We start from the raw sequence: 23,776 nt of genomic DNA, 5'->3' as shown, positions 1-23,776 counted from the left end.
AGCCAATCACATCCTCGCGTTCTCTCTCCCAGCTAGCTCCCTTGGGAACCCAACACCTGATCACTGCCAAGAACAACTCATGATTGGTCAAACATCTATTCCCTCCAACATCTGCACGCACCTTTAGACAGTCCATGTTGGTCATGCTAGCTGATCACATACTCTCCCTCTCGGCTCACGGGCAAACCCAATGGATGGTCTACTAAAAACAACTTATGAGGCCAAAAACCAACTACCTTCAAAGTCTATGACCATCTTTGGTCTGCTGGTTTCGTTCACACTAGGCAATCGCTTTCTCTGTCCCAGAGGAACCCAATGCCTGATCACTTCCAAGCACAACCCATGATAGGTCAAACATCAAATTCCCTCCAATGTCTGTGGATACCTTTGGACTGTCCATGTTGTTCATGCTAGCTGATCACATTTTCTTACTCCTGGCTACTGGATGAACTCAATGGATGGTCATTACTAGGAACAACTTCTGATTTGACGGGTCAAAAACCAACTACCTTCAAAAGTCTAAGACCATCTTTGGACTGTCTGTGTTGTTTATGTTAACCAATCACATCCTTCCCTTCTCCCTCCAGACCACTGGGCAAACCCAATAGATGGTCTACTAAGAACAATTTGTGAGGTCAAAACCAACTATCTTAAAAGTCTACGACCATCTTTGGACTGTTGGTTTCCTTCACACTAGCCAATCACATCCTCGCTTTCAATCTTCCAGCTGAACGCAACACCTGAACACTGTCAAGAACAACTCATGATCGTTCAAACACCAGTTCCCTCCAATGCCTGCAAACAACTTTAGACTGTCCAGGTTGTTCATGCTAGCTGAACACATACTCCCTTTTATCTCCAGGCTACCAGGCAAACCCAATGAATGAACATTACTAGGAACAACTCCTGATCTGACAGGTCAAAAATGATTTCCTGTCGAAGTCTACGACTGTTTGAACTGTCTATGTTGTTCACATTAGCCAATCATATCCTCGCTTTCCCTTTTCCTGCAGCATTGAAAAAAAAGAGAAAAAAAAAAAAAAAAACGAGCCGATTTACATCTATAAAGCCATAAAGGACAGCCAGAGAATATTCCTTTCTGAGGCCTTTGGATAAATTAGGACCCAACATAGTTCAGTTATATAAAGGAAACCAGTTTGGCCCACACCAATGTGAGATATTTGCCAACTCTACGTTATTTGGTCTCCTCTCTCGTTGACACAGAACAGCTCGTAAACATCACTTTGTTAACCAAATACATCAAAATGTAAGAGTGGACCATCGTGGCAGCAACTGGGTGTCCATTTCCCACCTTCCAGTCCTACTACTTACTGAAAGTTTTGCAGATGTCAGAGACAGCTTTGAAGACTCGGTCAGAGAAGTTCACTTTCACCTTCACGTATTTCATGTTGGGCAGCTGCAGCCGGAGCAGTTTGTGCTGTGGGGTGAACTGGAGCTTGGCATCAGCCTGGATACCATACTTGTCGAGAGTCCAGTGCGTCTTCAGGAGCCACGTCTTCTTCTTCTCCCACCATAATGCGTGATCAGACCAGTCTTTCTTTACATCTGCAAAGAAAAAGAAAACCCAATTAGCACATTTATAATTTCTCAGAGACAAATCTACTGTGTCCACATATACATTCTTGTTGTGTACGAATATATAAAGGAGGTGAAGACACTTTCTTGCCAGTCTGTTACTTTACAGCGGGTAATGTACAGGCTTACTTCATTCCTTATTGCCTATTTTACTGTATTATTAGTCTGGTTCTAACCGAGCACTATAGACAACTTTCTGGTTTCCGCAGATTACAAATCCAGGTATACAGAATGTCCCGCCACCGACTGAAGCAACGTGGCACACGTGGCCAGCTTTCACCCAATAGCAGCGCATTAATCTCCTCTTCCATGACAACTCAGAGTGACACCAAACAGACAAAAATGCTTTCAGGAGGAGAATTTTCTGCATATCTAAACAGAAGACAGCACATTGCCCATGTACTGCCCCCGGGTGAATGCCACACCAATCCTACTGGAAGCTCGACTGGCTAAGTCAACCTTTCTTAACATGGAAGATCCCCACATGAGTGGTCAGTGGAGAAATATCTGCTTACTGTGATGGTCAGTGTAGTGCCACCTTACACTGGTAGTCAATAAAATGCTACCTTACAATGATGGTCAGCGAAGAAGGGCACTCTTACACTAGTGATTAGAGAAAAAAAAGTCAGTGGAAGGACTCCATTGCAATAGTGGTCAATGAGAAGAATGTCCCTTACATTGGTGATCAGTGAGAAGAATGTTCCTTACATTGGTGATCAGTGAGAAGAATGTTCCTTACACTGGTGATCAGTGAGAAGAATGTCCCTTACATTGGTGATCAGTGAGAAGAATGTTCCTTACATTGGTGATCAGTGAGAAGAATGTTCCTTACACTGGTGATCAGTGAGAAGAATGTTCCTTACATTGGTGATCAGTGAGAAGAATGTTCCTTACATTGGTGATCAGTGAGAAGAATGTTCCTTACATTGGTGATCAGTGAGAAGAATGTTCCTTACATTGGTGATCAGTGAGAAGAATGTCCCTTACATTGGTGATCAGTGAGAAGAATGTTCCTTACATTGGTGATCAGTGAGAAGAATGTCCCCTTACATTGGTGATCAGTGAGAAGAATGTTCCTTACATTGGTGATCAGTGAGAAGAATGTCCCTTACATTGGTGGCTGGGGGAAAGGGGACCCCCCTCCCACCTTACAAATAGATAAAGATCATTGGTATGTGTGGTTTCTTATCGGAGGGTCACAAATTTCTCATTGTACAAGGAACATTTAGCAACCTCTGGAAGCAGCTTTGGGTTGGGAACGGTTGGGCTAAGTTGAGAGAAAAGTATGGTAAGCCTTAGAAGTCGTGTTTCACTGAAGTGACAGCAGCAGACAAATACTGAAGGGAATCTGTTGCTTCTCTTTGAACATGTTAGATACTTATCACGGTTTATATACAGTAAGTGAATTTAAACAGAATGCAGATGGAGAGAGTTCTCGACTGAAGCCAGGAAAGGGGAAATCACCCATTGACAAAGGAGTATTCAACCATGTATCAATCTCAGACGCTCTGAAAACATTAAAATACATTTTACTTTTTTGGGGGCATTAGAATTTATCTTAGAATATTCCCAAACTGAAGGATATTTAGTTGACTAAAGCAATGTAGATCATAGACAACTGCCATTTTTTAAATAAATACTTGTTCTCACAATTTTTTCCCCATCCTTTTTTGGATAAGTGCTGGTGATCTCCTGTAATCTCTTTGCAGCCACTTCATGTCTACATATGCTGCAGTGATGGCTGCATGGTATTTTTCAGGGCGCGTTTCCTGAAGGTGACAACACTGGACCATGTTTGCATAATGTGTGCTGAACTGGTCCCTCATAGCCACCAGAGGCCTGTGGGTGAAGGTGACAATTCAGGAGCACAATGGGGCGGCAGGGACAGTATTGTCCCCCTATGACAGAAGTACCTGAACAAGGAACTTCATGGCAGGACCTGCTGGGATTATATTAATAAAAAGCTGCAAATGTAAGAATACGGCCAATTACTTTCTGAACCTGTTAAGAGTTTCTAGGAGGAGATTTTAGTCATTGGGTTTACATTTACTTTAAAAGCCAACAAATCTCATCAGCCCTCTAGCTGGCGTGATTACTCAAATTCCCCCATTTACACGGCCAATTCTCTAGAGAACAGAGGACTCCACATGTAGGTTTCTGTGCAAAGATAGAGACGCTAATTTCATTCTCTGGGCCGCTCACCCGCTGTGCATTTCAAATCAGTCCTTGTCCCTCGACATCGACCCCGAGCGGAATCATCCACTTCTTATGCATTGGGCGATGCCGCCAAGAACATGCCAGCTGGAATTTATCAGCTAATGACATAAATGTAATTCATGGAAGAGACTCCTGATGTCAAGAACGACTCAAGGACGCCAAGCTGGTTACTGTGAGATGTGGAAGAAAACATTTCTGTTCTCTGAGCTGCTCCATGTTCAATCAGCCCCTATTCTATCCCACCACCACAATATTCAAATCGGAGCCTATCCCGCCCCATGACCACGTTCAAACAGTCTATCCTGCCCCATGACCACGTTCAAACAGAGCCTATCCCGCCCCATGACCACGTTCAAACAGAGCCTATCCCGCCCCATGACCACGTTCAAACAGAGCCTATGCCGCCCCATGACCACGTTCAAACAGAGCCTATGCCGCCCCATGACCACGTTCAAACAGAGCCTATGCCGCCCCATGACCACGTTCAAACAGAGCCTATCCCGCCCCATGACCACGTTCAAACAGTCTATCCCTCCCCATGACCACATTCAAACAGAGCCTATCCCACCCCATGACCACGTTCAGAGCCCATCTCACCCCACCACCATGACCACATTCATTCAATCAGAGCTTATCCTGTTCCACTGCCACGACCACGTTTAACCAGATGTTGCAAATGTGTGCTAACTAAACCCTTGTTTTTTTCATGCAAACTGTTAGACAGGATAATTTGGTTGGTTGGTTGCAGGCTGGTTGGCAAATTGAGCTGAAAATTTTCATTGCTGCTGTATGACATGCTCCGCCCTTCCATGTGCTCCTTGCTGCGAAGGCCAGTTAAAGGGTGGGGGCAGTGGCCATTTGTTTGCATGTTCAATCAGAGCAGATCCCGTCCCACAACCACATTCAGTCAGAGCGCATCCTGTCCCCCTACCACCACAATGTTAAATCTGAGCATATCCTGTCCCGCCCCACCATGTTCAATCTAAGTGTATCACATCCTACCACAACCATATTCAATCAGAACATACATCATCCAACCACCATTTCCACGTTGTGATGTTTGTGCACCTCAGACCTGGTAACTTCTGTGGCTCCATGTCTGAAATCAATACAAGACCTGCATTAGAGCACATGGCCACAAAAAAACGCAGATAGTCATGAGGAAGAATGTTCCTTATGGTGGGGGCCCGTGGGAGGAATGTCCCTTACCGTGGTGGGTGGCAAATAACTTACGCAAGTCAGAAATTTCTCATTGCTCAAAGAACCCCTAACCACTTCTGGAGGATCCCTGGGAAAGGCTGGTTTCGACCTTCATACAGGAGCCTGTAGTTATACTTTAAGAGTTAATTTATAAAATAGTTTTCACCAAACGCTGAATCACAATTTAGAAATATTGGTTTTCCATTATGTAAGGGAGGCATCTGGAGAAGAGAGATCTGACATCATGTCTGTGTGGCCTCCTGAGTGTACGGGATCCACAGGAGGGGGTTGAGGAGGAGTTGTCCTGGCCGGGGCCACAGCTACAGAATCAGAAACCTTTCCTGAGCCAATTTCACATTTTACTAGTCAGAGTTGCCTGTCAGCCTGACCTGAGGCCTTAATAACCAGGAGAAGACAATCAGAATGTACACAAAAGTTCTCCGATCGGCATACTTGTCCTGGGTAAGGGCCTGGTAGTAATAAAGCCAGGGGACCCACAAAGGCTTGTTTACACTGGCGTTGTCTACTGTGGATGGCTTTTTAGGAGGACATTTAAGAGGTGATGAGGAAGCATTAGGTCTCCTTCTCACTGCCTTTTTTTAACCTTTAATAACCCACATCATAATGCCAGAGCTCTATCCAGCTGAATGGGTCGTGCTCGGTGGATGGTAATGCCCACTGAATGCAACAGGGAATTTATTTCTTGATGTGGCCATGAAGGCGAGTGTCATGGTTGCAGCACGTGTACTCCCCGGCCTTTGCAGTTTAAAGGGGAGCAGTTGGGAGGTGGTAACTGCAACGGAGGAACACCAAGGCAATTAGCATTTTCAGAGGTGGGTTGTCAAGCGAAGGTTCTATTTCTCTTACAAAAAGTTACTTTAAATTTTGGCATGTAGCATCTATACAACCTGAACTATGATCACCTGCACCCCTACTCTATAACCTATTCTTCACAATTATTCCAAATCTTATTCTAAACCTATTCACAGTTTTGGAGTGGAGAAGAGAGAAATGTTTTTTTTCAAGATTTTTTTTTTTTTTTTTTTTAGTCCTCAATTCAGGTCATGTCCCTGCTACACCCATAAAAAAATATAATAATATATATTCTCTACTATAAGAGCCAGTGTCAAAAGGCTTTGGGCTTTAGTTGATGACATCAGGTTGAGGCTCTTCTGAGACAATACAGAATTCATTGATGGGTATATATGGCCTGCAAACATTTACCCAACCCAATTCAACCACTATATTTTATATCCAGGAGCTGGAGTCCGGTGCTCTCGTTGGGGCATTCAACTCCCAAGGTAGTAGCCATCAATTGTATTAAAGCCAGCGACTCAGAGTGCTCTTGCGAAGCATAGTACAAAAGATGCTAACGTGTTTCGGCTTTTGCAGCCTTCTTTATAGCATGAAACACGTTAGCATCTTTTGAATCATGCTTTTATACATGTAGCCAATAAAGAATTTTCTTCACAAGAGCACTCCAAGTTGCCAGCTTCGATCTTATATATATGACCTACAGTTGAGGTCCTTCTGACCAGCCTCAAGTGGATTTTGCACTCCCCCAAATACGTGACTCAAACAAACCTGAGCAAAAAAAAAAAGTCTGTTGACCCGGGCCCCAACTGTGTGTGTCCCAGTTGAAGAGACTTCCCATCATTTCCTATCCCAGCAGGAAGTGAGGAAAAAATCCCAACTGGAACTGGACAGCAATAACATGACAGAGGCTCCAACCTGTCCCCTTTGGTTTTGGCTAAAATCAGGCTTTAAAGTCTACTATTGCTCAACCTGCACTTGGAAAAGTCCTCCATTAGGATCAAGGCCAAAATTTCATCACTGCAAACTCTAACTTTCCATTCACACCTCCTGCAACTTTGTATTTCTAAATCTTTCAGGAAAAAAAAAATGTCTAAGTTCAGAAAGGGATACTTCAGAAGACGGAACTCAGTATAGACATGTGCCTGGCAGAGGGCTGTGTGCAATCCACCAATTATCACCTGCACAAAGATTACACTATAAAATAGATCCTTGTTCAGGCACTTCCCGTTACAAGGGTGACAACAGTGTGCTACATCTGCCAAATGAGCTCCTGCATCTGATGGTGACTACAAGTGGCCATGTCAACACACATGACACAGACATGGTCCACTGTTGTCAACATCAGAAAACCCGCCCTGACCTTCTGGACACCACAATGTTAGTCCACGTGGCGGCCTGCATTTTACATCTCATACATAAAACACAGACCATGGTCGTCCACAGGAAAATGAACGTCCATATGAAAACTTCCAACATATCCATATGCATGATTCTGTAGCATCTCCCCACATTGAGGTGAGCTTCCATACGAATATGATCGCTAACTTCCATGGAATCTGAGCTGTCCAAACCATGATGGGAACATTAGACTGTTCACAGTGCTGACTCTCTACATTCTATTTACGTAAAACGTAGGGATGAGAGCACCAAGTCATTAGGGTTCAGTCAAGATACCAATTTTGAATAGTAGGAGTTGACAGCCCATGTTTTTTTGGGAGCTCTATACTAGTCCCCCTTCATCGGGGGGTTAGCTTTATTGTACACTTGACACTTAAGTGGTTAATCCTTGGGTTTAATTCTTAAAAGGTTGTAGCTAAAAGCTTGTTCCGTCAGGCTGACTCCAATATTGCGACATCCAAGCAGGTCAATGCGACTTGGTTCTCCCATCTCCTTTGCCAACATAGACTGACTCTCCCAGGGCGGCTGTAAAGAGTTCCACATGTGAGAAATCATCTACATGATTCAGAACATCCACAAAGCTTAGGATGGTGGCGTGCTCGAACCCAACTCTTTGATTGTGACATAAAAAAAATATATACCCAGGCCGAACGATATGGCTTGATGCCCTCATCCGTTTCCGTCACATTTGCTGACTCTCCTAAGAAGCTTGTAAGGAGTCCCACATATATTAACCAGCTGATTCATTCGGAACCTCCACAAAGCTTGGAGTCCAGCGCTCCACCACCCTGACTCTGGAATCTTTTTACAATATAGGACATCTGCCTGTCCACCAACTCCTCATCAGTGGGATTTCAGCTTTACCAATGTGTGTTAGTGATGTACATATGGTGAAATGTTGGATGCTTTTTCCTCCACAATAAAAGGAATAAATGGCTCCATAATTGTCTCCATCACTCAACAAGTTTGAATATCAATGTGATAGACAGAACTTCCTACCCCATTGAGAAGTCCCTTGGACCCTCTTCTGCTAGTTTCACCCAAGTGTTCATGCCAATGTGTGTTAGTGACGTACATATGGTGAAATGTTGGGTTTTCTTTCTCCACAGGAAAGGAAGAATTGGCTCCCTCACTCAACAAGTTAGGACACTAACACAAAAAACATGAATCCTTGGGGGAAGCTTCCATAAACCTTTTCATCTCTCATGGCTCTAACATACTCGCCATAACTGAAACCTGGCTTCAAAATTTTGACTCAGCTTCTCCTGCTGCCCTCTCCCATGGTGGCCTCCATTGGACTCACTCCCCTAGACTCAACGGACAGAAAGGAGGTGGAGTTGGATTCCTTCTATCCCCACAAAGCACCTTCCAAGTCCTTCCTATCCCTCCCACTCTATCCCTCTCTTCTTTCGAGATGCACTGTATTTTGCCTGTTTTCTCCAACTTCTCTGAGGATTGCAGCAATTCACGCAATACTCCTGGACCAGTATCACGTTTGATGACTTCGCTGCCTGGCTACCCTACTTTCTCTACTCTGAAATACCCACTATCATTCTTGGTAACTTCAACATTCCTGTCAATGTTAACAGCCCGGCTACAGCTCAACTTAACCTCATCTTTCGACCTAACCCAATACACATACTTCCACTCACTCCAATGGCAATACCCTTGACCTTGTATTCTCCCATCTCTGCAATTCTGGCAACCTCACCAACACCCCCTTTCCTCTCTCTGATCACAACCTCATCAGTTTCACTGTATCCTTGCCTCCAACTACCCATCCCTCCAAGCAGCAAACGATTACTTGTAGGAACGTTCGCCATATTAACTCTTCTGTGCTCTGCTACTGATCACCTATATGACAATCTCTCCCTTGTCCTGCCCTGACCTGGCCACCTCTGTCTACAACAGCTCACTCTCCTCATCACTAGATGCACTTGCTCCTCTAACCACACGCAGAATCAGGCCCCGACCGTTACAACCCTGGCAACCTGACAACACTAGACATGTCAAGAGACATTGCCGTGCTCTTGACCAACTGTGGCGTAAAACCAAATGTCTGCAAGACTTTACCCTATATAAATCTGCCCTTCTAAAATACAATTCATGCCTCCATGCTGCCAAACAAGCCTACTTTGTCTCTCTTATTAATTCCTTGTCATCCAGTCCCCATCGGCTCTTCTCAACCTTTAACTCTCTGCTTCGTCCTCCACCCCCTCTACCTCACTCACTGCCCAAGAGATTGTCAATCACTTCAAAGACAAGATTGATGGAATTTGTGAGGACACCTCCACTGTGTGTACGTCTTCCCCACCCAACATACCTTGCCTAACAGCACATTCAACACTCTCCTCTCTTGAATTGGCTACTACTGAAGAGGTTACAAAACTCTCAGATGCCCACCTAACCAATTGTCCCCTTGGATCCTGTTCCCTCACACAACTACTAAGGTCACCCTCTTCTTCTATCCTATGCTCCCTCACTCACATCTTCAATCTCTCCCTCTCTAGTGGCATCTTCCCCTCCCCTCTAAAACATGCGCAGATCACTCCCATTCTTAAAAAGCCCTCACTGGACCCCACCAACATGAACAACTTAAGACCCATCTCATTGCTCCCATTCACCTCTAATCTTCTAGAACACTTAGTCTACAACCGTCTTAGCTCCTACCTCAGTGAAAATAACCTTCTTGACCCCTTGCAGTCTGGCTTTAGCTCGCAGCACTCCACAGAAACCACCTTACTAAAACTCACTAACAATTTACTAACTGCTAAAACCAACAGCCACTACTCCATACTCCTACTACTTGACCTCTCTGCGGCCTTTGATACTGTTGACCACCCGCTCCTTCTCATTAAACTCCATTCCCTTGGCCTCCAAGATTCTGCTTGATCCTGGTTCTCTGCCTAACTGACAGAGCGCTGTGATAGGGTCACCTACAACTCTGTCTCCTCCTCTCCTTTGCCCCTTTCTGTGGGGGTCCCCCAAGGCTCTGTTCTTGGACCCCTTCTCTTCTTTATCTACACCTCCTTCCTTAGTCACTTGATAACCGCCCACGGCTTCCAATACCACTTATACGCTGATGACACCCACATCTATCTGTCTACTCCTCACCTCACTCCTTCAGTCTCCTCTCGCATTACTACCTTACTGACATATTAGCCTGGATGTTGCACCATTTCCTTAACCGCTTGCCGACCAGCCGTCGTCGTACTGCGGCAGGTCGGCACGATCCCACGAGCAGTCGTAGCTGTACGTCGGCTCCTTTAAGCGGGATAGCAGGCGCGTGCGCCCGCTGCACTGCGGGGGTGCCGATGCTCGTGGCCACGATGACTGCCGGCCACGAGAGCCAGAACAGGGATGTGTGTGTAAAAAACACACACACACACACACACACACACACACACATCCCTGTTCTGTGAGGAGAGGAGAGACAGATTGTGAGTTCCTAATAGCTAGGAACCACGATCAGTCCTCTCCCCCTACAGTTAGAACACACATAACCCCTTAATCGCCGCCTAGTGTTAACCCCTTCCCTGCCAGTGACATTTACACAGTAATCAGTGCATTTTTATAGCACCGATCGCTGTATAATTGCCAATGGTCCCAAAAATGTGTCAAAAGTGTCCGATGTGTCCGCCATAATGCCGCAGTCCTGATAAAAATAGCTGATCACCACCATTACTAGTATAATAATAATAATAATAATAATAATAATAATAATAATAATAACAACAACAACATTATTATTAATAATAAAAATGCCATAAATCTATTCCCTATTTTGTAGACGCTATAACTTTTGCACAAACCAATGAATATACACTTATTGCGATTTTTATTACCAAAAATATGTGAAGAATACATATCGGCCCAAACTGAGGAAAAAAATTTGTTTTTAAAAAATTGGGGATATTTTTTATAGCAAAAAGTACAAAATAGTGGGGTTTTTTTTCAAATTTTTCGCCCTTTATTCTGTTTATAGCTCAAAAAATAAAAACCGCAGAGGCGATCAAATACCACCAAAAGAAAGCTCTAGTTGTGGAAAAAAAAAAAACCGACGTCAATTTTGTTTGGGTACAGCGCCGCACGACTGCGCAATTGTCAGCTAAAGCGACGCAGTGCCAGATCGCAAAAAATGGCCTGGTCATCAAGGTGCAAATCTTCCAGGGGTGAAGTGGTTAAACGAAATCTCGCTAAAACTGAGCTATAAATATTCCCCCCTCCGAGACTTTTCCATCAAACAACAATGCAACTATCAGGCCCTCCCCTCACCAGGGTACTCGGTGTAATCTTAGACTCTGACTTGTCATTTCAGCCTCAAATCCAATTGTCAAAAGTTTGTACAATTCACCTCTGTAACATCTCTAAAATTCGCACCTTTTTAACAAATGAGACCACCAAACTCCTCATTCACTCCCTGGTTATCTCTCACCTTGACTATTGCAACTCCCTTCTCATTGGCCTACCTCTCCATAGGCTCCTCCCCTCTTCAGTCTATCATGAATGCTGCTGCCAGACTTATCCACCTTACCGACCGCTCAGCGTCTGCCAACCCTCTCCTCCAATCCCTACACTGGTCTCCATTCAGTGTCCGCCAACCCTCTCCTCCAATCCCTACACTGGTCTCCATTCAGTGTCCGCCAACCCTCTCCTCCAATCCCTACACTGGTCTCCATTCAGTGTCCGCCAACCCTCTCCTCCAATCCCTACACTGGTCTCCATTCAGTGTCTGCCAACCCTCTCCTCCAATCCCTACACTGGTATCCATTCAGTGTCTGCCAACCCTCTCCTCCAATCCCTCCACTGGTCTCCATTCAGTGTCTGCCAACCCTCTCCTCTAATCCCTACACTGGTCTCCATTCAGTGTCTGCCAACCCTCTCCTCCAATCCCTACACTGGTCTCCATTCAGTGTCTGCCAACCCTCTCCTCCAATCCCTACACTGGTCTCCATTCAGTGTCTGCCAACCCTCTCCTCCAATCCCTACACTGATCTCCATTCAGTGTCTGCCAACCCTCTCCTCCAATCCCTACACTGATCTCCATTCAGTGTCTGCCAACCCTCTCCTCCAATCCCTACACTGGTCTCCATTCAGTGTCCGCCAACCCTCTCCTCCAATCCCTACACTGGTCTCCATTCAGTGTCCGCCAACCCTCTCCTCCAATCCCTACACTGGTCTCCATTCAGTGTCTGCCAACCCTCTCCTCCAATCCCTACACTGGTCTCCATTCAGTGTCTGCCAACCCTCTCCTCCAATCCCTACACTGGTATCCATTCAGTGTCTGCCAACCCTCTCCTCCAATCCCTACACTGGTCTCCATTCAGTGTCTGCCAACCCTCTCCTCCAATCCCTACACTGGTCTCCATTCAGTGTCCGCCAACCCTCTCCTCCAATCCCTACACTGGTCTCCATTCAGTGCCTGCCAACCCTCTCATCCAATCCCTCCACTGGTCTCCATTCAGTGTCTGCCAACCCTCTCCTCCAATCCCTACACTGGTCTCCATTCAGTGTCTGCAAACCCTCTCCTCCAATCCCTACACTGGTCTCCATTCAGTGTCTGCCAACCCTCTCATCCAATCCCTCCACTGGTCTCCATTCAGTGTCTGCCAACCCTCTCCTCCAATCCCTACACTGGTCTCCATTCAGTGTCTGCCAACCCTCTCCTCCAATCCCTACACTGGTCTCCATTCAGTGTCTGCCAACCCTCTCATCCAATCCCTCCACTGGTCTCCATTCAGTGTCTGCCAACCCTCTCCTCCAATCCCTACACTGGTCTCCATTCAGTGTCCGCCAACCCTCTCCTCCAATCCCTACACTGGTCTCCATTCAGTGTCCGCCAACCCTCTCCTCCAATCCCTACACTGGTCTCCATTCAGTGCCTGCCAACCCTCTCATCCAATCCCTCCACTGGTCTCCATTCAGTGTCTGCCAACCCTCTCCTCCAATCCCTACACTGGTCTCCATTCAGTGTCTGCAAACCCTCTCCTCCAATCCCTACACTGGCTCCCAATCACCCAGCAAATTAAAATTCAAAATACCAACCACAACCTACAAAGCCATGCATAACTCTGCCCCGATCTACATCACCAATCTTATCTCCAAATATCACCCAAACCATCCTCTCTTCTCAAGACCACCTACTCTCAAGCTCTCTCGTCTCCTCCTCCCATGCTCATCTCCAGGATTTCTCCAGAGCCTCTCCCATCCTCTGGAACTCGCTACCTCCACCTGTCCGGCTATCCCCTACTCTTGCTGCCTTCAGGCGATCCCTGAAAACTCTCTTCAGGGAAGCTTATCACGTCTCCAACTAATCTTTTACCACTTCCATCACATCATCCACCCCACAGTTACAACCTTTTGCACCACCTGCCCCACCCTATTAGATTGTAAGCTCTTCTGAGTAGGGCCCTCTTAACCCATGTTGTATTGTATTGTATTATAACTGTATTGTCTCCCTTTTATATTGTAAAGCGCTGCGTAAACTGTTGGCACTATATAAATCCTGAATAATAATAAGAAACCTGAACCCTTGGATGAAGCTTCCATAAACCTGAACCCTTGGGGTAAGCCTTCTATAAACACTTGACTAAAAAGTATCTATGCAGAATAAAGGATGGAAGAATTTTTTTTTTTTTAAACCCATCAGATTTCACATTGACTCTTAGAACGTCCATCCCACAGGCATCACTTTGACTCGTAAACTGAGAGCTGTGGTCTGTTTTAGTTGAAAATGGCGGGATTTGGAGACTGTAGTCTGATCTTTATGGTTAGTTTAATGTAAATGATTTAGATGGTACATCTCTGGTCATTATCACAATGCTTATCAGATGCCAGAACAGCACTTTCCCTCACCACCATAAAACCAGATAATTTACTATCTCCAGGATGCCATCCAAGCTACAAATCTCCCTACAGAGCGGGTATTGAAGAAGTATTGATCTCCTGTCCTCAACTTCACAGCTGATAGGAAAGCTCCAGGATCAGAGACTCTTCAGAAGATTTAGCTACAAATAAACAAAAAGGAGATAAGAGAAGCAAAAGAAGCAGCACTCAACTGGCCAACAAGGAAGAGCAGAAAGTAGACTCCACCAATTAGATAACCCAGGCCTGCAGAATGTTGTCCACCATCCAAAGCAGATACTTTAGTTTTACAGACCCCTCCCGAAAGAGTCAAACACTAATGTAAACCCATATGAGCCATCAGCTGGACGGAATTCCTGGAAGATGCATTAGATTTGATCTTCTCGTACAATCCATCAAGGAGATGGAAAAAGCAGAAACCTTGGCAGGGCAGACATCAATAATCTGGGGGGCTTTCAGCGGGAAATATGCGCATGGATCCAGGCGTAAGGCCCCTTGTAGAATTACTTGGCAGGCCGAGCTTGGACAGTTTTATAAACCGGCATGTTACTGAAGTCTGGCTGCAGAAATTCTTTCCAGCACTCTAGAGATAATAGAACATGCGAGTTTTATCTCCCCGAACAAAGTCACGGCAGCATTTCCTCATCAACGATCTGCATAGCTTGCTGGCCCACGATGGAGACCGGAGGCCTTTCCATCCAATAACTGAAAATCATACTTACCCGCCTTATCCATAGGGACACCACCAACATTTCTTCTGTGCAAAGCACACCCTGCCACACCTCCCTTCATCTCAGCCGCAAAGAGAAGAACATTCAAAATATTTGCAGCCTGAAAATAGCAATGAGCAGATTGGACCGGATCCAGATGAGCAGATCTTCATTGGAACCCGAAAATGACATATTGCAGCCTACCAGTGCTTGTGGTGACTGCATTCGTTTTCTTTTTTTGGGGCTTCTTCTCTGCCCCCCCCCCACATTTTCATCAGGTGATCCTGCCAATAACACACTCATTTACACTTACATCGACTTTAATACACATTAAATTGCCTACTGCTAAAACAGGCTTTTTTGATGCGTTTTTGATTCTGATGCTTCTGATGCTTTAATGAAGCTTTGGAAGAAAAAAAAAAAAAAAAAAGGGGGGGGGGGGTGGGGGGGGGCAAGTAGAACCCTGGCTCAGTAGTACCAACACTCAGCGGGTTTCCAGCTCATTAGTACCCCTGTTCAGCAGATCCCCCAATCGGTAGTAACCCCTACTCTGCTGATCCCCCAGCTCTACTGATCCCCCACTCGGTTGTACCCCCCAGCTCTGCTGATCCCCCACTCGGTTGTACCCCCCAGCTCTGCTGATCCCCCACTCGGTTGTACCCCCCAGCTCTGCTGATCCCTCACTCGGTTGTACCCCCCAGCTCTGCTGATCCCCCACCTCTGCTGATCCCCCACTCGGTTGTACCCCCCAGCTCTGCTGATCCCCCACTCGGTAGTATCCCCCACTCTGTAGCATCCCCTAGCTCTGCTGATCCCCCACTCTGTAGCATCCCCTAGCTCTGCTGATCCCCCACTTGGTAGTACCACCCAGCTCTGCTGATCCCCCACTCGGTAGTACCCCCTAGCTCTGCTGATCCCCCACTCGGTAGTACCCCCTAGCTCTGCTGATCCCCCACTCGGTAGTACCCCCTAGCTCTGCTGATCCCCCACTCGGTAGTACCCCCTAGCTCTGCTGATCCTCTGGTTTGCTGAACCTCCTCTCCCTCTGGACCCCATTCATTTTCCTGTTGCGCTGCACACTAAATGTGATGTCTGCAGACACTTCCAGAATATATACACATGAAGCGGAAATTACTGCAGACGACATCTTTCCGGTTCGGTTGTTGGTTTCTCAGTGCATCCTGGGATATCGTATACCTGCAATTCCTCCAAAACAAAGTGAAGCCAACGCTTAATAAAAGCCCCTCAAAAGCTTCAGGTGCTGCAAGTGAGCATTCTCATAGACTTCTATGGAGGCTTTGGAGATGTTTTGAAGCGCCAAGAGCGACAAAGCAAAGTAAATGCACCAGTGTGACCAGGACTGTAAGGTCACCATTTTATTTAGGGACAGGAGTTTTGATCGGCATTCAGAGTGCCTTAAAAAAAAAAAAAAAAAAAAAAGCGTCCAATGCCACATTTTGAAGCAAGTGTAAACAAGCCCGTAGGCTGCATTCACACTACAGCGTTTTGCCTACGATTTGAAAGCGCTGATGTGCGAGAGTGAAAGTGCTGATGTGCATCGCGGGAAGCATGTCACCCAAAAGCAGCTCCTGAATGTTTTTTTTTTTTTAGGGGGGGGGGGGGTTGGGGAACGTCCCGTTCCTCACGTCAATCGCAGCAGACCCGCACCACGATTTGAGGGGTCATTCAAATGCGAGTCCCGCGATTTGCCCCACACACCTCAGTGCTTTCAAATCGTGGGCAGATTTGCAGCAAATCGCTGCAAAACGCTGAAGTGTGAATGCAGCCTTACTATACTGAGGTGACAATGATCACCCACCATACTCTGTGCGGAGCAGCGATGTTGTCACCCTAGGACAGGGAAGGGGTGTATGGACCTCTGGAATACCTATCCTTCTCCATAACACCGGGGCAGATGGTCTGTAATAAACATTGGGTAACGCCCGTGAGGTTAACCAGTAAAGAGAAGACCGAGAGAACACCAGCAGAGTAATTACAGCACAGGTCAGCCATGAATTTCTGGCAGGATCAACAAGGTATTTTTTGCATTCAAACAGCTGCAAGAAAATGCTTTAAAAGGGATATTTAACAGACCAAAAAAGGGAGCAAATAGGAGAAGCTCATTGTTGGGTTTACAGATAATCTAACCAGTTCCATTTCTACCACAGAGGGGCCTGTGATTCAAAGAGGTAGGCAGCAATAAAGTCAAATCACGCCATTGGCCTTAGACTTATTCTTCATCGATATTAAATAAAAGTCCCAATAATTTCAAGGACAACACTGGTGACACAATAAACGCCAAGCAACAAAGTTTGTTATAATATGAACAAAGCTTGGGAGACACCAAGCTGGGAGACACCAAGCTGGGAGGAACCCCCCCCCCAAGACTCTCAGGTGGCCAAGAATTATGTCAGGGAGATCCCACTACTGGGCCAGCCATGACCTACAAGAAGTCAGGGGGGTGACACAGCCCACCACCACTACTAAAACATCCCACCCGGGTCAGCTGATCCTTTAAATAGCAAAACATACTTTGACAGAGACTGCGGAGAAAGGAAAGGGGGGGGGGGCTGTCTTATGTGTAATAAGGAGAGATGGACAGTTGTATTTTATCAGGGAGTGAAACCTATGGCCCTTCGCCAAACCAATAAACAGAAGTTCTATAAAGGTCAGCACTTCCTAATCAGATATCAGTTTTGTTTGGTTGCTAGCAAGCCGTATCAGTCCATCTTTTGTCTCCAGACTCCCAATGATAAGATCTTCACTCCACCCAAAGGATGCAGCCATTACAAATGCAACATTGTGTCATCATTCTTCCCCAAGTGGGTTCTCCATCGTATGGACGAAACAAAAAATTGTGGAATCTAGAATCTGCTAAAAAGAGCGCCCTTGTTACACCGAGATCTATCAACCACTAGAAGGAAATCTTTAGAGATGTTGGGCAATTCAGGCAACTAACATCTCTCCAAATGTGAAATATCAGTTTTCAGTAGAGGGACCCTCAACAGCAAAAGGTAGAAAAACACCATATAACCCATATCCCCCCCACGATTCTTACCAGTAACCAGAGATTCCACAATATAACCCATATCACCCCCATCATTCTTACCAGTAACCAGAGATTCCACCATATAACCCTTATCACCCCCACCATTCTTACCAGTAACCAGAGATTCCACCATATAACCCATATCACCCCCACCATTCTTACCAGTAACCAGAGATTCCACCATATAACCCTTATCACCCCCACCATTCTTACCAGCAACCAGAGATTCCACCATATAACCCTTATCACCCCCACCATTCTTACCAGTAACCAGAGATTCCACCATATAACCCTTATCACCCCCACCATTCTTACCAGTAACCACAGATTCCACCATATAACCCTTATCACCCCCACCATTCTTACCAGTAACCAGAGATTCCACCATATAACCCTTATCACCCCCACCATTCTTACCAGTAACCACAGATTCTACCACATAACCCATATCACCCCTCGCAATTCTTACCAGTAATAGATTCCACCATAACACTCATATTACCCCCACCATTCTATCTCACCAAAACTAAAATTCCTATTGCAGAGGATGCCTAGAATCTGACTGAATCTTAGTGCAGACTTCTGGGGAAATCAGTGAACCAATCACACAAGCGGGAAATTACTTTTTTTGGGGGGCGGTCCTTATACCTTCTGTATACAGAACTCCTCCAGGTAGTCATATTGCCCTGAATTTTACAGAAAATCACAGCGGCTGCAGATTGAAAAGGAAAGGGAATTTTTAATAACATTCAATTACAATATGACTTGTGTGTGTGTGTGTGTGTGTGTGTGTGTGTATATATATATATTTTAATTATTAATAATAAAGTGGAGGTACCCTTAAAAAACAAAACAAAAAACAAACAAAACAAAAACGGAACACTTGAAATTCATACGTCACGATATCTGGAAGGGTTGTCTTCAGGTGCTCCAGTTATGTATGACAACAAACAAACATTTACACAGGAAAATGAATTGGCTTCCATCCAAACTGGCATAAGCTCCCTCGGTGCCACGCCATTAGTTCAGTGATCTCAGCTCACATACAATAGAAGACAGCATAGAGACATGTGACAAGAGGCTGCAGTCCCGCCCAGCGGGACCTGCCACTCATCCGGCTGTATTGGATTTACTACAAATCGCGTTGAAACAAATGGAAGTTTCTAATTTTAGAACATAAACCGTCTCGGTGGTTGGCGGGGCGGGCGATTCACTCCGCACGCCTCCCTCACTTTCCCTTATTTGACTGGAACACGGAGATCCGGCTACTGGAACAAAACGTTTTCGGAATTTGTAGAACTAAATCCGCGCGGGGCGCTGCTAGTGCCAAGCGAGACAATCCGAGCTCGCCCGCCCGCCGCAGACAGAGCTTCGATTATATGAAGACTTCCTGGCACAACGAGGGGAACATTAACCCTTCTTACACCCGCGCCCGGTGTTCATAAAAGCAGAGCTGGGATAAGGGGGGGGGGGGGCAGGAGGGGCGACTGCCCTGGGCACTGTGGTATCATGTGAGGTTTGGGGGGGGGGGGGGGTTAGGAATGGCAATTTGTGCTAAGTGGAGGGATTTTGGGAGTTTGTGCTAGAAGAGATCATATGGTTTTGGGGGGGGGGGGGGGGGGGGATTTGTGCTAGAGGAGGTGCTAGGAGGGGGGATTTGCGCTAGGGGGGGGGGGGGGACTAGGGAGGGAGGATATTTGCTTGGAGGAGAAACTTGAGGGATAAAAGGATCTGTGCTAGGAGGGGCAATTTTGTTCTTTGGGGGGAGAAATTTGAACTGGGGAGGGGGATTTCAGCAGGGGGGCAGATTTGCACACCACACCCACCCCTTGCCATTACATACACGCAGGTGCTGCGTTCTCGCTGAAATAAAAGCCCTGATATGCACAGCCCCCCCTCCCTCCTTGTATGTTATAGCCCCCCTCCGCTTCTGGGAGCATCTATTTACTGTCTGCGCTGGCCCAGCTCCTCCATCCTTCCCCTCACCTGCCTACATAACCTTCTATGTAGCTGCCGAGGGAGGAGAAATAGTATATAGAGCGTCATCCGAGATCGGGTCTCTAACCACTTGCCAACCACCCACTGTATATTTATTGCTGGCAGGCTGTGCCACATACATACCCGCCACTCACCCAGGAGCGCGCAGCATGCCACGCCCGCAGAAAAAGTAGATCACATGATCACAATGTCAACAAAGCGGTCACGACTGACCGCGGTTCATAACAGCTCTGCTTCCTATACAGCGATGCTGTGATTGGCCCACAGCTATCACATGGTACCTGGGCCAATCACAGCACCCTGTACCATGTGATTAGCTGTAGCCAAACACAGATCATTAGTAATCACAGCTGTCATGAATGTAAAGCAACTTTAACACAAGCCAATCAATATACACTGCGGCACAATTGCCAGCTAACCATTTCCCGCCGGAAAGCCGTCACATGACGTCCTTAGGTGGAAGTGGAGAGATCAGGATGACGGGTGCTGCTTACTGTCACCATCCCGACATCTGTTTTCAGCCAGCGATTCCCTGTCTTGTAAAAGCCATCCTAGCGGCTGGATTAGCTGCTGGATGGCTTTTTACAGGCAGCAGGAGAGAACGTTCCCCTCCCATCACCCAACGTAGTCGTCTCCTCTGGAGCTCTGCCCTGCGATCAGAAACCCGGAGACCCAATCCAGCAGTGGCGCCGGATAATCATAGAGCAGACTGTGGACCGGATGGTCCCTGGGCCATCTCCATGATCCTGGGAAGCTGGAAGTGAGGCCATGGAGGTCACTTCCTGTTCTGGCAGAGATATAAATAACCACCATTTTTGATCTCATGCTTTCCGGGGTAGAGGCGAGATTTGGGGTCTTATTGACCCCCTAATGTCTCCAGAAAGAGAGGTTTACATTTCTTGTAATAGGAATAAAAGGTAATAATAATAAATATAAAATATTTAATAATAATAATAATAATAATAATAATAATAATAATAAATTAATAAATAATAATAATACTAATAATATAAAATATTTAATAATAATAATAATTATTTTTATTATTATTATTATTATTATTATTATTGAAAAAGACTGTAGGAAAAAAAAAAAAAAAAAAAAAAAGGAAAGTAAAAAAAAAAAAATATAAAAAAAAAAAAAATTTTTTTTTTTCAAAGTGTCGCCGTCCCCCCCCCCGAGCAGAAGTGAGCGCATACGTAGGTTGCGCTTGCATATGTAAAAGGTATTCGCACCGCACACATGAGGTATCGCTGCAAACATCAGAGCGAGAGCAATAATTCTAGCGCTAGACCTTTTAAAGCGTCTCCTATAGAGATTTCTTTTGTACTGTAGTTTTGCGCCATTCCATGAGTGTATGCAATACTAAAGTGTGACACGTTGGGTGTCTATTTACTCACCGTAACAATCTTTTATACTATACTAAATTTTTATACTATACTAAATTTTAAATTGGGTTATATGTTGTGGGTTTTTTTGCATTCATTTTGCATTAGCCGCCACAGCCCCCCCCCCCCCCCCCCCCCGCATAAATACCTCTCAAGGTTAGTGGCAATAGATAACATTTTCCTCCTAGAGGCATTCTGAAAGTTCTGCTTAATCTTGCAGGGGGACATTTATATAAAACACTCATTACAACCAAATTTCACCATTTCAAGGCTTGGAAACTTCCAATTACCAGCAAACCAAAAACCTCTTTGGAACCTGGCCGTGTGAGGAGCGCACCCAAAAAAAAAAAAAAAAAAACCACAACCCTCAAAAGATGGTCAGAAGAGGTTCCAGCTCGCCCGGGCAGGTGGTCCTAAGTGTCCCGGCTGTCAGAAGGGGGTCCCAGGATGTGACACCAAGCAGCTGTCCCCGGGCTGAAAACACACAAAGACACAACAAGTCATCGGGGAATGAGAATGTGGAGGGATGATGAGTCCCAACAGGTGCCGCGGCACGTCACCGGACACCGGGAGGAGGAGGAGAGGGCGAGACCCGCCCAACCAAAACCAACATCCACCAAGCAGGGTCTTAAAGGGGCACTCCACCTGAATCCAATTGTTTTGGAAAGACAAGATTTGGGGTAAGTGCTGCAAGGACGACGGGGGCAACCATAGACAAAGCAGACCGGGCGACCACTATGGGGCGGGGGAGGGGTCCGCTGTGTGCCGATATCTACATGGAATGATATTATAGATTTGTAACAATCTGGGATAATATGAATGTATAGAGTGCGGGAACCTGGAGAGGACATTCGGATCACTAGTCACATGGAGAGGGCTTCCTCCTCCTTCTACAAAAAGTTACAATGTACAGTCTGATCACTGGGGGAGGGGAGACTAAGGAAATGCTTGTGCAGCAGACGGTGACACCAGCCTATGCAAAGTCTCTGGACTTAAGCCCAGGGATGGAATTTTAATGATAAAATGGCGCTTTTCCAATAAATGTACACCGATTTTATATATTATGGGATGTTTATTCAGGCAGACTTGTAAAGTTACTTTGAGGTCCACTTTATGGTTACCTTTCATGGCCGACTTGTGTTCTTATATAGAAAGGAAATGTTAGAGGAATGACATCCCATAATATCAATGAAGGGTTAAGCCAGAGGATGGTGAATGGAGCTCTTCATCCCATCAATACACAACAATGTAACAAATAGAAAGAGAACAAATTCTACTACAGAGGAGGAGTACAGCCGGGAATGGGGGGGGGGGGGGGGGGAATGGGGGAAGACAGAATAAACCGGCAATGGGGGGGAAGAATACAGCCGGAAATGGGGGGGGGGGGGGGGGAGAAGAATACAGCCGGCAATGGGGGGGGGGGGGAATACAGCCGGCAATGGGGGGTTGAGTACAGCCAGCAATGGGGGGGGGCGTTGAGTACAGCCAGCAATGGGGGGGGGGCGTTGAGTACAGCCAGCAATGGGGGGGGGCGTTGAGTACAGCCAGCAATGGGGGGGTGGGGGGAGTACAGCCGGCAATTGAGGGGGGGGTACAGCCGGCAATGGGGGGGAACCTCTACCATCAAGGGGGGGTGGGGGACATCAACTCTGACTGGTGTAAGAATTTGCCCCCCGAAGCAGAGACTGAATGATGACCCATCCGGCGGAAGGCGGGTGCAGTCGGCTGTTTTGCGGCAACTATGGGTGCCATGCTGTTCAACACTTCCAAGGGTTCCCCCGCCAGTCACTACAGGACCCAAGTGGGAGGGACCATGTATCTGACACACCCAGAAGTGTCAGAAATCAGCTTCACCCCGAGCTCTGCAAGAGCAAAAAAAAAATGGACCAAATGTGAATGCAACTCCTTAGAGGGCGTCACTGGGGGGGGGGGCTTGGGGGGGGGGCCATTTACTTCACTGGTGACAGATTGGCATTGAAGTAGATGGAGTGACTTTAGCGCAGCTGCAGGGTTTCCTGGACAGTGTCAGTTGATTGGTGGACGTGCCACTTTACATTCTGCTCTAAATATCTTCGGTTCAAGTCATTGTAAAACTCGTCACTCCGTCCACCAACACTCAGCACTAATATTAGAGATGGTTTCATTCTCAGGCATTTCCCCTCCGTTACACAACCGCGTCCCCCCATCCCCCCCCCCCCCCCCCCCAACCCTTTCCTCCATGACTGCGTCCAGCGTGATGAAAATTCATGGAAATTCACGGCACATCACTTCCTTCATAATGTACTCTGCGTCTCCCCAGGGGAGGAACTCAGCTGAAAAGTGAAAGCCGTGGGGAGGTCAGGGCAGAGAGGATTTACTAAAGGAGTCCAGAGTCTTCACTCCGAAATTTGGGGGAATATTCATTTCAAATCATACAAATGATCAGAAAAACTAAATTTTACACATTACATCTGCACATGATTGGCTCCCACAGTGAACAGGAATTTGCTTCAAAACACACAATTTTATAATTGAAGGGAAAATTTGATACAATGTATGGT

At 46.2% G+C, this 23,776-nt stretch overlaps 1 protein-coding gene across 5 annotated transcripts in view; it reads right to left on the bottom strand.

Moving 5' to 3' along the window:
• The window catches only part of FERMT2 (FERM domain containing kindlin 2), a 132,734-nt gene that overhangs the window by 85,880 nt on the left and 23,078 nt on the right, over positions 1-23,776 (bottom strand). For all 5 annotated transcript variants that reach the window (XM_073609677.1, XM_073609675.1, XM_073609676.1 and 2 more), the window contains exon 3: positions 1,333-1,566. In XM_073609677.1, the coding sequence (XP_073465778.1) occupies positions 1,333-1,566 (234 nt within the window). The remainder of the gene's footprint in view (positions 1-1,332; positions 1,567-23,776) is intronic.

The sequence above is a fragment of the Aquarana catesbeiana genome, linkage group LG13 (assembly GCF_042186555.1).
Source record: "Aquarana catesbeiana isolate 2022-GZ linkage group LG13, ASM4218655v1, whole genome shotgun sequence".
Lineage (NCBI taxonomy): Eukaryota > Metazoa > Chordata > Amphibia > Anura > Ranidae > Aquarana > Aquarana catesbeiana.
This window is presented reverse-complemented; position numbering and strand designations above follow the sequence as displayed.